At 56.0% G+C, this 15,266-nt stretch overlaps 1 protein-coding gene across 1 annotated transcript; it reads left to right on the forward strand.

Moving 5' to 3' along the window:
• The first annotated feature begins 3,442 nt into the window (after positions 1–3,442).
• Scrt2 (scratch family transcriptional repressor 2) lies at positions 3,443–14,732 on the forward strand. The gene is made up of 2 exons (XM_045157759.1): positions 3,443–3,639; positions 13,933–14,732. Exons 1-2 carry the CDS (start codon positions 3,507–3,509, stop codon positions 14,730–14,732), a joined length of 933 nt encoding a protein of 310 aa, XP_045013694.1. The 5' UTR covers positions 3,443–3,506.
• Positions 14,733–15,266: the final 534 nt, after the last annotated feature.

Consider the following 15,266-nt stretch of genomic DNA (forward strand, 5'->3'; position numbering starts at 1 on the left):
CTTCTGACTTTGGTTCACAGTTATGAGCACATTGTGAGCAATATCTGGGCTCTGCATCCTTGACTTAACATAAAGCCACGAGCCACCCCGCACTTGTCTTCCTGTCAACCCCTCCCTGCTCTGTCCAGCTTGGGGTACTCATTCTGACCTTCACACTTCAGCCGGCATGGCTGGCAAGAGGGCTTCCTTATTTGATATAGCTTGGGGAAATAATAACCCAATAGGCTGGTATTGGGAGATGACAGGGGACAGATGTCCATCCTGATGCTGAAACTGCGCCATTTATTTCATCCTCCCCTTACAGGCACCTTGAACCTCAGTTTCTAGGCTGAAGTCTCCTTCTTAGCCCCCAAAGGTACCCACACCATCATCCAAACAAGGTAAAAGTTCTGAGATTTTATCTTCACTCTGACTCTAGCAGTGGTGTGAGGCCATCACCAGTGAGTGGGATCACCCCCATGGCCTGCCCCAGGAAAAGACGAGATGCAGAAGGGTCCAGCCCGGGCTCCAACTGAGCCACAGTGGACCCCTGGAGCCTTGTGCAGCTCTTTGGGCTCAGTTCTGCCATCTCTAGGCAAGAGGCTGGAGTGGAAGAACTCCCTGGCACCTGATTGTCCCATCTACCTTCAGTGTTCCTACAGGACAGAGAGAATAGGACCCAGAACAGACCCCGAAATAAGGGCCACACCAGACGGCCTCTTCCACAAGAGCAACGAAAGCTACCTCCGACAATGCGGCCCCTACCTCTACTTGCAGGCTGCAGTCACAGGCTTAATCTCACCACGGTGCATTCGCTCAACCGTCATTTCCTCGGAACCGAGTGAGCACCCTCTGCTCTGTGGCCCTGCCAATTTCGTGGCCTCGTCTCTACACATGTCTCGTTATTCCTGGACCACCTCAAGCTCATTCCTGCCCCACCGTCTCTGAAGCTATGATGCCTCTGCCTGCCCCAAGCTCTCTCTGCCTGGCTCCCCACAGCTGACTCACATCGTGGCTCTACTATCACCTTTCCTAGCAGACCTTTGCTGGCTTCCTGCCTAAAGACCTCCTCATCCTCCAGCATCTGTCAGGTCCCTGGCAGCACCAAACAACTCTTGGAAAGGACAGTGTGGATGTAAACTATTCCTCATTTACTGTCCATCTATTCTCAGCTCTAAAATGGCAGGGACCATGGATGCCTAGCTCAGCACTATTCCATAGCATCCCCCAAGCACGCGAGAAATGAATGCTTGGGGCTGCAGATAGAACTGTGTATGCAAGAACCCAAGTGTACCAAGCACTCACTACATGCCAGCCAACATCCCCTTATGGGTGTCAACTCTCGTAATGCTCCCACTAACCTCCGAAGTAGACAAGTAGAATTCCCATTTTTGTAAGTGGGAAGAGGCACAGCACCACTGAGCATCTTGTCCAAGGTTCCATAGTGGCTAGGCAGGAGAATTTGGAGACCCAAGTACAAACTGTTGGGAGTATGCATGCTGAGCCCAAGGACAGTTCTTGTCTTAGGGACTAATGGGCAAGTGGCCTGGTCTGCAATGACAGAAGTCAGAGCTACCTCCTGAAGGAAGTGCCACCGTGGCTAAGTCCTGGGGACAAGTAGAGCTTGCTGGAGTGAAGGAAAGACACCCTGACACTTGTTCAAAGGAGAGGAGGGTAGCCAGCCTGAAGACCTAGGAGTAGGTCTGGAGCATAGGGTGCAGAGGAGTGCCACACACATGAGTCAAGGGCTGTGGTTGTTCCAATCCTCAGTGGCTGGGGCTAAAAAAAAGTCTGAGGCAGTGTGAGGCAGTCATGAGGCAGTGTGGCCAGGAAGATGGATCATGAGGAGACTTAGTGAGATCCAGGGACCAAATGTCATTTGGAGATTTCTAAGATGCTCTGTGGAGACTGTCATAGGTCCTGACTTAATGATGCCCAGGGGACCCTGATGTCTCTGGAAATTGCTGCTGACTCACTGCATGACCTCAGGACCCTCCTTGTCCTCTTAGGGTCTTCTGATCCCAACTGGCGTTGGAAGACCCAGTCTCCGAAGGACACCCTCACTCCATCAGCACTGCATCCACCAACAGGACATCACTGCCGGGGGAGCCCAGCATCCCTACAGTGCAGTGTTAGGGCTCCTGTACACTGTCCACCCCACACTGGCTGATCCAGCCAGGCACCCCCAGGCTTGGGCCAGCAGCCTCGGAGCAGGGGACTGAGTTCTCCAAGCTCCTCAGTCCTACCAGGACTTGGGTGCTCCCCTGGGCTTAGACTGGATTGGGGGTGGGGGTGCTGCTTAAATCCTTCCAGAGACAAAGGAGCTGACCTGCAAAGAGTCCCAGCAGGAGCCCCGCTCCCCTCCCTTCCCCCCCTCTCCCTTCCCAGTCCACGTGTCTCTATTGTCTGCTCCCCCGCTTCAGGGAAAGACACAGCCTCGGATGTGTCAAACCCACCAACCCCCCCGGCAGCAGGGAAATTAATTACTGGATGATTTTCACTTCCTCTCGCAGCACTCGCCTGAGCCAGGCACCCGAACAGGACGGGCTAAGGCCGGCATCGGCATGGGGGACTGGCTCCCCCCACCAGTTCTGGGAGAAGAAAGTTGAACCCCAAACCCAACAGAGGGCTCCACTGGGAGCCCAGACCGAGGGCGGGGAGGGGGAGACATTCCCTAGTTGAAGGTGGGCATCCGCACAGCCACTTCAGAACGGGGGGGGGGCGGGTCGAGGAAGGGGCTGCAGGCAGAGGGTGGCGGCTGTCTAGCTTGCTTTCTGCACCCTCTTCTAGTCCTCATGTGCCTGACCCCACCTACACAGGGCTGCTCTCCCTCCACTCCCCTGGGCTTTCCCCTCGGATTTGCACTTTTCTCCCCTTTCTCTGCATCCCCCTTCCCTGGGAGGGCTTCCTTTTTGTGTGTGTTAACCTCTCTTTTTCTTCCCGTGACTTTCTCCCCTCTCTCTTCTGTTTATCTCCCTTGTCTTTTTGTCTTGGGTGCCTCTGCTTCTATTTCTACCTTGCTTAGTATCTGGCTCTCCCTCGCTCTCCCCCTTTCTCCATCTCTGCGTCTTTCTCACCCTCACTTTCTCTCCTCCTGCCTGCTCGCTTGCTCTCTGTGCCTTGGCCTGCCCCCACCGCCGCCGCCGCCGCCGCCGGTTCAGGGGAACGTGTGCCGAGCGATTGTCCTGGGGGACATTTGATGGATTAGAGCGCTGAACAGTTCCATTGCTGAGGGACCACCTGATCTCCTCCAGCCTGCGTCCCATATAAAGCCGGCAGCCGGAGTGCTGAGCACAGCTCCAGCGACCGCCTGTCTGCGCGCCGCCGCCGCCGCCGCCGCGCCCGTGCGGGCTCCGGAGCTCCAGCCCCGGCCGCCGCCGCCGCCGCCGCCGCCACCCGGGCCCGCGCCGCGCGGCCGCCCGCTGGGAGCTGTCCAGTGCTGAAACGCCGCGCCGACAGCCAATCGCGCCCGGCTGGCCGCCTCCCCCCACCGGGGCCCCACGCGAGTGCCCCCCGCCGCTCGCACCATGCCGCGCTCCTTCCTGGTGAAGAAGATCAAAGGCGACGGCTTCCAGTGCAGCGGGGTGCCGGCCCCCACCTACCACCCCTTGGAGACCGCCTACGTGCTGCCTGGCGCCCGCGGGCCTCCCGGGGACAACGGTGAGTGGGACCCCCGGACCAGGGGAGGGGAGCTTGGGGCCCTCCCCAACTTGGGCTACGGGCAAGGGAAGCCCCCTGCCCCGCCGCCCCCCAGGAGAAGTCTCCGAGGCCGGGTGCGCCTCCAGGACTTCCCGAGCGGGTGGGGCTGGGGCTGAGTCGTACAAAGGAAAGTCAGTCGCGGGGTCGGCCCATCCCACAGCCACGCGCCAGCCAGCCGGGACTTTGAAAGTTGTGGCCCTAGAATACGGCTGGAGTGAGAGGGTGACAGAGCAAAGAGAAGATGCCCCTGAAGGGCTGGTGATGGGTGCAGGGGAAGCAATGAATAAGGTAGTTTGGAGTGTCCTCCCTCTGTTTTTTCTTGGGGGGGAGAGGCTTGGCTGATTGCTCCCTGGTGGAAAGGTAAGGAGACTGGACTACCAGTCCCTCCCGGGGGCGGGGGGGGGGAGGAGACTGGCTCTCTGGGGGAAGCTGGGGGCACCCTGCCTCCCTGCAAACCTATGTCCCCCAGCAATGCCAGACAAGTGCTCTCAGGCTCTCCTCTCCCAACAACTCTTTTGTTACCCTTAGCCACATGCCTGCCAAAGGTTGGGCCTGTCCTGGGGACTGAAAGGGCGAGGTTATGGGTAAGGGCTACCTTAAAGTGGCTCTTGGCCCCCAGGCCACACTCCCTAGACCCCTTCCCTTCCCCCCCCCCCCCCCCCCCCCCCGCCAGTTAAATCCTGTTGCGCTTCTGAAGTCTTCCCACCTCCTGCCTTATAGGCCCTGCATCTCTTCTCAAAGCAAGTTCCTGCAGGGACAAGGACTTGGGGAACAAGAGAGGTCCTTCAGGCACCAAAGGGGGTGACCTCTGGAGAGTGGGGAGGAGAGAAGCCTGCTTCTGTGGGGCCATCTATCCTCCATCCAGCAGTCACAAAAGCACCGTCCTCTGACAGCCCCACCAGGACAGGTGTCTGGGGAGGAAGAGTCACTTTGGTAGTGAGACATCTGACATCACATGTAGCAGCAGCTTGGGGCTGGGTGGGGGGACTTGAGGGAAGAACTGTAGTGGCAAAAACAGAAGCCCAGGAGGGTGGGGGCATCTACCCCGGAGATTTCCAGGCATTTCAGCCACATACCACCACAGCCAAGCCAAGGAGAGTGTGCACTGAGGAGAGGGCGATGACCTCACCAAGGTCAAAGGAATTAGGCTGTAATGAGAATACAGCTACAGCCCCTCCGCCTCTTGCCCCTCTCAGCTACCTAACAGAGCCCTTTCTTCTGCTGCTTGCATTTCCTTTCACTCTACTGTCCTCTTTTCTTGACCCCGGGACCTGTTGGGATAGAAGCCCAGGGAGATGTCTGGGCTGAGAGCCGGTAGGTCAGAGGGTGGACACAGGGCCACGCCAAAGCCAGGGAGCATGTGCTGGGAGCTGGTAGAACTGAAATCTCTGTAGATCTGGGGCATGGTTCCTTTAGGGAACTCACACAAGGCTCCTCTGAGTCCCCGTTGGTCCTGTCCCTGGGCCAGCTGAGGAAACCCGGAGAATTTCCCACGCATAGCCAAAACTGCAGGCTGTTCCTCAGGAGGAAGGCAAGAGAAAGCCTTGCCTTGAATTCAGTCCAAACAGGCTTTGGAAAGAGCCTGAGTGAATGGCAGGGAATACGGAGGGGAGAGTGGTGTTTCTGTAGAAGTCCCACCAGATCCCTAAAACTACCTGTCTTTGTCCCTTTCCCAGAGGGCTTCAAGTCAACCCTCTGACCTCTGGGAAAATTCTAGGGTACCTGATAGCCACAAGCTTGGCCTGAAACTCAGCAGGTCTGGTCTCTAGATGTGTGACCGGCACTGTGACCTTGGGCAAGTAGCTTTTCTTCTCTTTCCCTCATTCTCCTCAGCTGTGAGCGCCTAGATGTCATGAACTTTGCCAAGCTCAGGTTCTGTGAAGGTTAACTGGTATGGGAACACTGGAGATGTCTGGACAAGGGTCTAGCCAGATGCTGGCAGGCCTTTGTCAAGGTTTCCATGGTGCTTTCTCCACCACCCATCCCCTGGCTGAGAGGGGCAGTTTTCTTGGCTTTGGTGTCCACAGTCTGTCCCACGGAGAGGAGAGACACCTGCCTGAGCCACCTAGCTTTGTCTACCATGGATGGTCCGTGTGGGAGACCAGGACGGATAGGTCTTTAAGCGGTGGTAAAACCAGGAAGCCAGGGTCTACCCTGTCCTTATTTCAAGGGACTTTCTCCTCCCTAGGGTGTGGCCAGACTGGGCAGTGAGCACTCCCAGAGTGAGTGGGGCTTCTGGGGGTCCTTAGAAAGCCTTCGAGCTCCTGGTGGTCCGTTGTCTCTGCTCTGCCGGAAATAACCTTGCTGAGCGTTTGAGGGAAGTGTGAAAAATTGCTGAGCTGACGTTTTTTCTCTCCCAGCGTGTGTAAGTGTGCTGGGTAAACAAGGAGAAAGAGAGGAGGGGGGAGATGAGGAGAGAGAAGGAAGGAGGGAGGGAGGACGGGAGGGAGGGAGGAGGAGGGAGAGCCTGGGGCTGGAGATAGTTCCAGTTATTAGAAAGATCCTCTTACAAGCCATTCCTGCAGCTCTGGCTGTAGGGTCAGGATGAGGCTGGGGGAGGGGGAAGCGGAACTGTGAGTGTAAAGGTTAGAGGAACAGGCTCCTAGAAAAAGGCACGAGACCCCAAGTGAAAGAGGTGGACCTCCACCCCCTGGAATCTAGAGAAATCCTGGAGGATTCCCCCCTGCACCCACCCACACATATGCCCACACTCTCCCCTGCTTCCCACTCCCTTCCTTTTCAGCCTCTGCCACCTGGCAGGGCAGAAGGGACTCCAGGCTGACGCCAAACCCACAGAACCTCAAAATAGGGAAGGGGCACCTTTCAGTGTGGTAGTCTCTGCAGAGCTACTGAGGAGGACGAGCAGGAATGAACTTCCCCAAGCCCTCCAGTAAAATGCCTCCTGGCCCCTTGAGCCCCCAGCTGTCCCCACCGCCCTTTGCTCGACCTCCTGGGGTGGCTCTGAGCTCATTCATCTCTCTTTGAAGTGCCAACTCACACCTTCCTAACCCCCACACAACCTTGCCCTGCAACTTCACCAAGCCCTCCTTCCCAGCCCCAGCACCCATCAACTCCATTCTGGGACTCTGGTGAAGAGAAGACAGCTGCTCACCACCTGCACAGCAGTGGTCTCTGTGGACCCCTGCCAAGGACATTTTCTGAAGTGTCCATCTCCCTTCACAAGTGCCTCTGACCTCCAGCTGTGAGCCAGGGCCTGCCCCCCTCACTCCCCCTCTCTCTGCACCCTAGCCCCATCCTACCCACAGCCTCTCAGAATGCACCCACCCCAGCAGACAGGGATCAATGCCGATCCAATAACACAGTTGTCTGCCCTTTGCAGCTACATTAAGCCTCCCCCAGCAGCTGAGGAAGGGCTTCTATCCTACCCATGGGCTTAGCTAGTTGACCACATTATACCAATTCCTACTTCCTCTCACTGCCTCTGATGGCGCCGGGTAGTCGCTCCAGGCCAGGCCTGGGAACCCAGCAGAATAGCCCCAGTTGCCACACATCTACCTCATATCTAAAAACAAAGTCCATCTGGGGATGCAAAAGGACTATCCCAATCCCTCAGCACAGGGAGCCCAGAGAAGACTGGGAAGGCGCCCAAGGACCCAAAGCACACCCACCTGAGTCTTCAACAAACATCAGGACCTGCCATATTGGTCTTGATCCAATTGGTCTTGACCCAGAATCCAGGCTAAAGACATGCCATAGGTCCAGGTACAACACTGTTTGTGTCTGACTTCAGTTTGAGGACCAGGACCAGACTCTAGGCTCAAGGTCACAGGACCGGGTTTGAGATCCAAGATGAGCCCATGTTCAAGCTCAATGCCTAAAAGCTGGTCCTACTCCAGATTCTGGGTCCAGGTTCTAGATTCAAGTCCAAGGTTACATCCAGATCCATTCTCAAGCTAGGTTAGACTGCTGGTAGCCTTAGCTCACCTTCCCCAGTCTCAGTTTCTCTCTCATACAAGCAGCAGCTGAGCACAGTCTTTCTGCTCTGACCTGCTGAAGACTCCGAAGTCAGCTTTTCCTGTGGATTGTCAGGGCTCCGTGGGAACAGGAGTAGAACCCGCATGGGATATGGAACTTGTGGGTCATGAGTGGGGGGCAAAGCTACCTGACGGGGGACAGGAAAGCACACAAGTCTGTATGTCATCCCTCAGAGTGCACGGCCCAAAGGCTCTCGGGCCACACACATGCCCCGAGGGTTTAGGGAGTACTTGCCAGGGGAAAGCAGGTGGGCTCATAAGAGCACCGATGGTGGGTGGTCACCTCTCTCTGGCCGCTGCTTTAGGGGACCCACAGCCTGGAGGACCAAGGGGGCAGGGTGAGGTGCTGAGAGAGGTGGGACCCACAGGCTCAGCATCCTTCCCAGCTATGATTTCCCTGGAACAGAATGTCTGTTGACAGCTTTTGAGGAGGGGGCTTTGCGAGGGTCCTTTGCTTGCTCCTTTCTAGGGCAAGGAGGTGGGGGGTGCGGCATATCTGCCTGCAGTAGGAGCTCCGATCCAGCCTGGCCCCTCCCTGAGGGAGCAGAACCCCGCCCACCCATGAGGGCCAGCAACTCCAGACCTTATGCCATCACTACAACCCCTTGCACAGTCTTTCCAGTTGACTCCCACAGAGCCACGAGCCTCCCTGTGGGCCACAGGAACTGGGTCACTGCCAGAGAAGACCAGAATATGGGTAATTTCAGGCGGTGTGGATAGTGGTAAAGACCTGGAAATCTCTAGAAGCCCCCTGAGCCTGAGTTAGTGGACAACAGTCCCACAACCTGCAGCTCTGGTCATGTTTGGCCACACTTCACTCTGTGCCCTGTTCCCCTGTGGGCAGATGTACCAGCTGCTAGGCCTTTGGAGAAGGTGGGTGTCATTCTGGTCCAGTGCCCTGGGAACAGCTAACAAAGATGCTGTAACAGGGGGAGGGGGAGGTACCCAGCCCCTTTGCCCAGCTCTGAGAGCAGACAGGAGAAACTATTTTTATCCCGCTTTGCTGCTGACAGACCTGGCTTTCTGCTCAGCTGGCTGGCGCTGATTCTTGAGGCCTGAGGCCCTGGCGCAGCAAGAAGCGGTTCTAAATATACCCTCGCAGCAGCCCTGCAGCCCCCACTGCGGCAGGGCGAGCCCTCCTCAGGAACGCAGCTGCCTGGAAGTCACCCCCACCAGCCCCCTCTTACCCTGCCCATCTCTGAACAGGGGAGTGGGACAGCAGGGAGAAATTCCCTGGAGAAAACTTGGCATCCTGGGAGTCTGGGAGACACTGAGGAAAAGAGTCTTGGGCTGTCTCCATTAAGAAAAGGAGGACACGGGGCTCTGGCAAGAGTGTGTGACCTGAGGAGAGTCAAGGCCCCTCTCTGGGCTTCAGCTTCTTGCAGAAGGGTGTGGGAGGACGTGACCTTAGACTGAAGCTAATGACATAAAGCCTCAGCTGGAGGCGGGCGCACCGTGAATGCTCAGTGAGTGCGAGTCATTACCGTTGGGTATTAGTTATGTAAGTGAACAGGGTGCTGTTCGCTTAGCTGGAGCAACAGCTTCCCTGCCCCCAATCCTCACTACCCACTGAGACACAGGCCAACTGAGGGGCCCTATGGGAAGATCTTCCCCAGCTGCCACCCTCCCCTCTATGCCCTCTCTGGTGTTCTTGAAAAGCACAGGCTGTGGACTCACAGACCTGACTGACTCCCTGTGCAAGTGACCTTGGGTAAGTCCTCTGCCCTTTGCAAGCCTAGGGCATCCTGCATTGCCTACCCCCAGAGAGGGCTGGTGCTGGCTGTAGGACCACCAAACACAACAGGATTTGTGACAGGCCCCTATTCCCATCCCAGGGTTAGGCAGGTGCATGAGACAGTGTGTAAAGAACCCAGCATGTTAGTTTTCATAAATTTTCCTATCATTCTTCGGCACCAAAAAATAATAATGAATTCTGGAGATGCATACAACATCAAGACTCCTGGGTGGGGAAAGCAAATACATTCTCAGTAGCATGCAACAGCTCCTATGTATTTCTGGGCCTTTCTACATAGCCCTACATGACAAAGGTGCCTCTGGTTCCCATCCCTCCCATGGAGAGCTCAGCTTATAGAGGTAGCATGACTTGCCCCAGTTCATGCAGTTAGTGTCTGTGACTATGGGTAAGAGGATGACTGAGTATCTTCCATTGGACCCCATCTCTATCAGAGGCCAAAGAAAAGAACCTGTCTCTTTCTGTCAGCTGGCAGACAGGAAGCTCAGCCTGCTATCGTCATCAACCAGACAGAGAAAGGCACCTAAACTATGTCTAGATTCCATGTATAGAGTGAGAGCCTGGTGTGCAGTGTTCTAAAGGAATTTCCAGAGTCACAGCCCAGAGTGGTGAAGTGGCTTTCTGGAAGTCACACAGAGGACTGTCATAACTACGTCTGTCTTCTGCTCTGGCAGATTAGCAAGGTCATCAGAAAATGCAGGAATAATAATTATAATAGTTGGAGAGGCTAGCTTTCATGTGCCTGGCTTTGGACTGAGCACCATGCATTTATTATCTCATCCAATCATATTATAAACTCTTCTATACAGATATGGTGAGTCAAGGTTGAGTCATCTGCCCAGTGTCACATAGATCTGGGGATCTGGATCATGGCCATGTGGGAGGAACAGTAAGTAGGAGGACAAAGAGAATCACATAGGAACTGAGTCAACCATGATACAGAAATCTTAAGTGCATCCCAGTCAACCTTCTTCCTGGGCCAACTGAACCCAGGTTAACCACCCCAACCTCAGCCACAAAGCAAGAACTGCTCAATCCTAACAAGAACAAATGAACTGTCATATGATGATCCTAACAAATTCCAAACTTCACAGCCACTGGACATGACTGTCTTGAAAGCAATCCCACGTGTGTCCCTAAGCACATGAGCAGTCTTGCTTGAAACACCTGTTTCCACAGAGTAAGCCAACGTCAAGATTGAGACACTTCAGTGTTGTCCGTCACCAGCAGAGGGCGCGACAGACACAACACAGGTTTGGGGGAGGGTTTTATTTCCTTGAGCTGCTATTATGAACCAGTTTTCTCATCAAAGCATTCAGGGGGAAATCAACACATCCTGGTGAGTGGAAGCCCAGAGTGGCATAGTCATGGCACATCCCAAGAAAACTAGCACAAAAGCCTATCTGGACAAGACCGTTCTTGCTACTTGGTATGGTTAAAAAGTACTGTGTGTTTACAAAGTGTTAGGCGTGAGGCTGGAATCCTGCCCCCAACTCACCAGCCATGGGGCCTTCACTGTGTTACTTAATGTCCTTGGGTCTTGGTTTCTGTAAAATGGCACCATTGTAAGGGTCAAACACAGTCACGTGTGCAAAATCTTTCATGTACACCCTGCCTTGGTGTTCCAGGAATGCCAGTCATGACTTATTGTTTATGTACTAAAGACCCCTGACTGCCACTGTAGAGGCACAGAGAAGTCAAATGTTTTGTCCATGGTCACACAGCTATGGGCTGAGAATATAACTCCAAATTAAGAGTACTTGCCTAGCATGCACAAGGCCCTGGGTTTTTAATTTCAAAGGAGGGAGGAAAGAAGGGAAGGAGAAGCCAAGGCCATCCAGTCAGACTGGCACCAAAGTGAATGCTTTCAAGAAGTCATTCTTTAATAACAGAGCATGCACAGCACTGGTCACATGACCAGTCACCACTCCAAATAGATCCCATACCTTCCTCATTTCCAGAAAAAGTTATCTGAAGCACAGAGTCAGATGACTTGTCCAAGGTCACTCAGCTAGCAGCTAGGCCCCAGCATCAAACTGACCTCCATGCTTTTATACCAAGGCCCTGTGAGGAGTGGACCTGTTTTGAGACCAGGTGGACAGGGCTGTGTACAGCAGAGCCTCCCCAGCTGGCAAGCGAAGCTGCCTGGGAGATCTGCATTTCTCACCCCATGAGGATTTACTGAGTGCCCTGAGGCCCCGGAGGAGGAGATGGAGGAGGCAGCCCTGCCACAGCCGGGTCTTCCGGGATCTCCTGGACAGAGGAAACAAGGGGAGTGAGTGGTGCAGTGGGTTGGAAGGTTGTTCTACTCTATGAGCAGGTCCACTCTGCACCTCAGGATCCTTCTCTGTAATGAGAGACTTGTGTGATGACTCAGTAGAAGGGAGAGAGAAGCTTTTAGCCCAATAACTGCCACGCGAGGAGATGCTGAAGGAGGGTCTGGAGTGCTTACCAAGTATGTCAACCAGCACAGGAAGTGAGGGGACTTCCAGACAGAAGGTGGGTGGGAGAGGAGACATGGGGTGCTGCCAGATCAGCCACTCTTCTCCGTTGGATTAAAAAACTGACACCACAACTGTCCCCCTTGCCTTTCACCACAGAACTACTGTGCCCAAGTCACCCACCGAGTTCCCCATCACCTCTGTGTGGCTGAGGAGATGGCTCAGCGCTTAAAGGTGCTTGCTTCCAATCTCCTCTAGGTGATCAGAGCCCTATGCCAGCTGTGGATGGGACAAAGGAAAGCAAGGGTCTGCAGCTCTAGGGGACAGCCTTTACACACTTTACCCTGTGACCATCCCAAGTGTCAGGACCAGAGGCTCGTCAGCCAGGCCCCTTCGAGGAAAGGAATGCCGCCCCCAGTGCCTAGCCTACATCTGATATTGCTGGAATCCTGTCTCTGTCTTACAAAGCCCTTTCCCACCTGCTCCTTTGTTGGGGGGGGGGGGCTCTTGGAGAGAGGGGCGTTACAGGTCTCAGAGGTCAGATGGGGAGGAGCAAGTGCGATTTGCCACTCCCCAACTGTGAAAGCTGGGAAAGGGCCTAACCTCTATTGTTCTCTGGAACCAAAGGACAATAGAGACACTTGGTAATTAAGTGCCGGATGATAAGTTTGCTCAATGTCTGCCAGGAACTCTCCCACGGAGCCCAGCCCCCAAGGTCCTTAGGGAAAGGGCTAAGGTAAGGGGAGACCAGTGAGTCAGAGACAAATGGAGTGGCCCCTGCCCTTCAGAAGGCCCTGTGGAATCCCCCGAGGGAGCCCCAGCCTAGCATACACCCCTAGTATACACCGGTTATTCAAACATGTGTGCGTGTGTGTTCGTTTGTTCTCATTGGGGCTCCGGAAGACATCTAGAGATCCCCATTCCGGAGCAGTATCATATGCCACACACTTGACCCTGTTAAGTCTTCCAGAAAGTAGGGCAGGTGGGTCTAGTTGGACCTTAATTCCTTTATGCAAAGTCTATTCATTGCACAGCTGCTGTGTGTGCCAGCCTGGGCTGGGCACACAGACTCAGCCCTGGGGAGTTCAAAATGTAGTAGGAGAGGCAGACAATTAAATAATCTTCACCGAAGTCACTTTTTCAAGCAAGAAAGAGCATAATTACAATACTAACATTTATATAGCAATTACCATGCACGCTCTCAATTTCCTTACATGTAAAATGGGGGACGATAATAGTACCTACTTCCTGAGACGATTAAATGAGTTAACGCGTGTAAAGTGCCGAAGCACAGCCTGGCATACAGTAAGAGCTGAATACAGTGCTCATCTGCCACCATCACTTCATTTGGTCTTTCCGAAGACCATGGGATGGATGGAGTGTTAAATTGCAAAGGTCAATTCAAAATACAACTTTTTTTGTTTGTTTATTTATTTGAAAGTGACAGACAGATAAAGAGGCAGAGAGAGAGAGAATGAGAATATGGGCACACCAGGGCCTCCAGCCACTGCAAACGACCTACAGATGCGTGCGCCCCCTTGTGCATCTGGCTAACGTGGGTCCTGGGGAATCAAGCCTCGAACCGGGGTCCTTAGGCTTCACAGGCAATCGCTTAAACGCCAAGCCATCTCTCCAGCCCTCAAAATACAACTTTTTAAAGACAGTCTGTTTTAGAGTGGTGAAGTTAGCCTCGAACTTCAAATGAGATCCCCGCCTCCGCCTCCTAAGTTAGTACAAGTGCACCACCTTTAAGTTCCATTCCGCAGATAAGAAAAACGGAGATTCGCACGAGGTCAAGAGTGGGAAGGGTAGAATGTTCTAGGGAGAGAGTGTGACAGGGAGAGAAAGAGAGAGAGAGACTGATTCTGGGTCAGAGGGCCAGAATTTGAATTCTAGCGGCCTCGGCGCTCCAAAGACAGAGGCGGTTTGTATCGGGTGGCCCGCGGAGGGAGGATCCGAACCCAGGGAGCCAGGCTGCAGGAGCCCGGGGATGGGGGGGGTGGGCCGGGGGCGCGCGCGCGTGCTCGCTCAGCAAGCCTCCCCCGCCTGTCGCCCCCCTCCTCAGGTTACGCCCCGCACTGCCTGCCGCCCAGCCGCTACGATGGCGACCAGAAGCCCGGCCTGGAGCTGGCGCCGGCCGAGCCCGCGTACCCGCCCGCGGCGCCGGAGGAGTACAGCGACCCGGAGAGCCCGCAGTCGAGCCTGTCGGCGCGCTACTTCCGCGGCGAGGCGGCCGTGACCGACAGCTACTCCATGGACGCCTTCTTCATCTCGGACGGGCGCTCGCGGCGGCGTCGGGGCGCGGGCGGCGCGGACGCCGCGGGCCCCGGAGACGCCGGCCACGCGGCCGGGGAACGCTCGGGGCGTCCCGGGCCGCCGGCGGGGGGCGGGCACCGGCACGCGTGCGCGGAGTGCGGCAAGACGTACGCCACGTCGTCGAACCTGAGCCGCCACAAGCAGACGCACCGCAGCCTGGACAGCCAGCTGGCGCGCAAGTGCCCGACGTGCGGCAAGGCGTACGTGTCCATGCCCGCGCTCGCCATGCACGTGCTCACGCACAACCTGCGCCACAAGTGCGGCGTGTGCGGCAAGGCCTTCTCGCGGCCCTGGCTGCTGCAGGGCCACATGCGCTCGCACACCGGCGAGAAGCCGTTCGGCTGCGCGCACTGCGGCAAGGCCTTCGCCGACCGCTCCAACCTGCGCGCGCACATGCAGACGCACTCGGCCTTCAAGCACTACCGCTGCCGCCAGTGCGACAAGAGCTTCGCGCTCAAGTCCTACCTCCACAAGCACTGCGAGGCCGCGTGCGTGAAGGGCGCCGAGCCGCCGCCCCCGCCGCCCGCCCCCGCCGGCCCCTCCAGCTGAGCCTCGCTCGCGCCACCGCGGCTTCCTCCAGCCACCGCGCGGCTCCCCCGACCCGTGTCCCCCTGCCATGCCCTCGTGGGGACGCCCTCCCCCCCCCCCCGTCCTGACCCAAAATTTTCTTTCCCAGCCCGCCTCCCCCACCATGCACCCCCACAACCCACACCTCACTTCCTGCACCGTCTCCCCTCACCCCCCACCCGCCCTCCACCCCATCAGCGCATTAAACTCACATGGTCCTCTCCGGCCGCCATTCAGACCTTGACACCCACACACACACACAAACACCCTTTGTCCAGCCTTCAAGGCTCCCAACTCAGGCACCAGGTCCGCACCTCTCTCGGACGCCCAGAGCCGGACATCTCTCTCCCATCCAGACCCCCGGGCTGCTCCCCCAGCTTGAGACCTTTTACTTCTCAGCGAAGTCTCTGACCGGTTCTCTAATGGACACCCCACCACCACCACCACCACACACTCACTCACTCAAATGTGCCCTTGAACACGTCTGCCTCGGTTTCCCTGTCCGCAGGCCATCCC

This window comes from Jaculus jaculus, chromosome 8 (genome assembly GCF_020740685.1).
Source record: "Jaculus jaculus isolate mJacJac1 chromosome 8, mJacJac1.mat.Y.cur, whole genome shotgun sequence".
Taxonomy (NCBI): domain Eukaryota; kingdom Metazoa; phylum Chordata; class Mammalia; order Rodentia; family Dipodidae; genus Jaculus; species Jaculus jaculus.

Excerpts from the sequence above, each read along its gene's own strand:
- Scrt2 (XM_045157759.1), top strand. The coding sequence starts at position 3,507 with ATGCCGCGCTCCTTCCTGGTGAAGAAGATCAAAGGCGACGGCTTCCAG. Across the intron at positions 3,640-13,932 it reads CGGGCCTCCCGGGGACAACG|GTTACGCCCCGCACTGCCTG; the intron begins GTGAGTGGGACC and ends CCCCCTCCTCAG.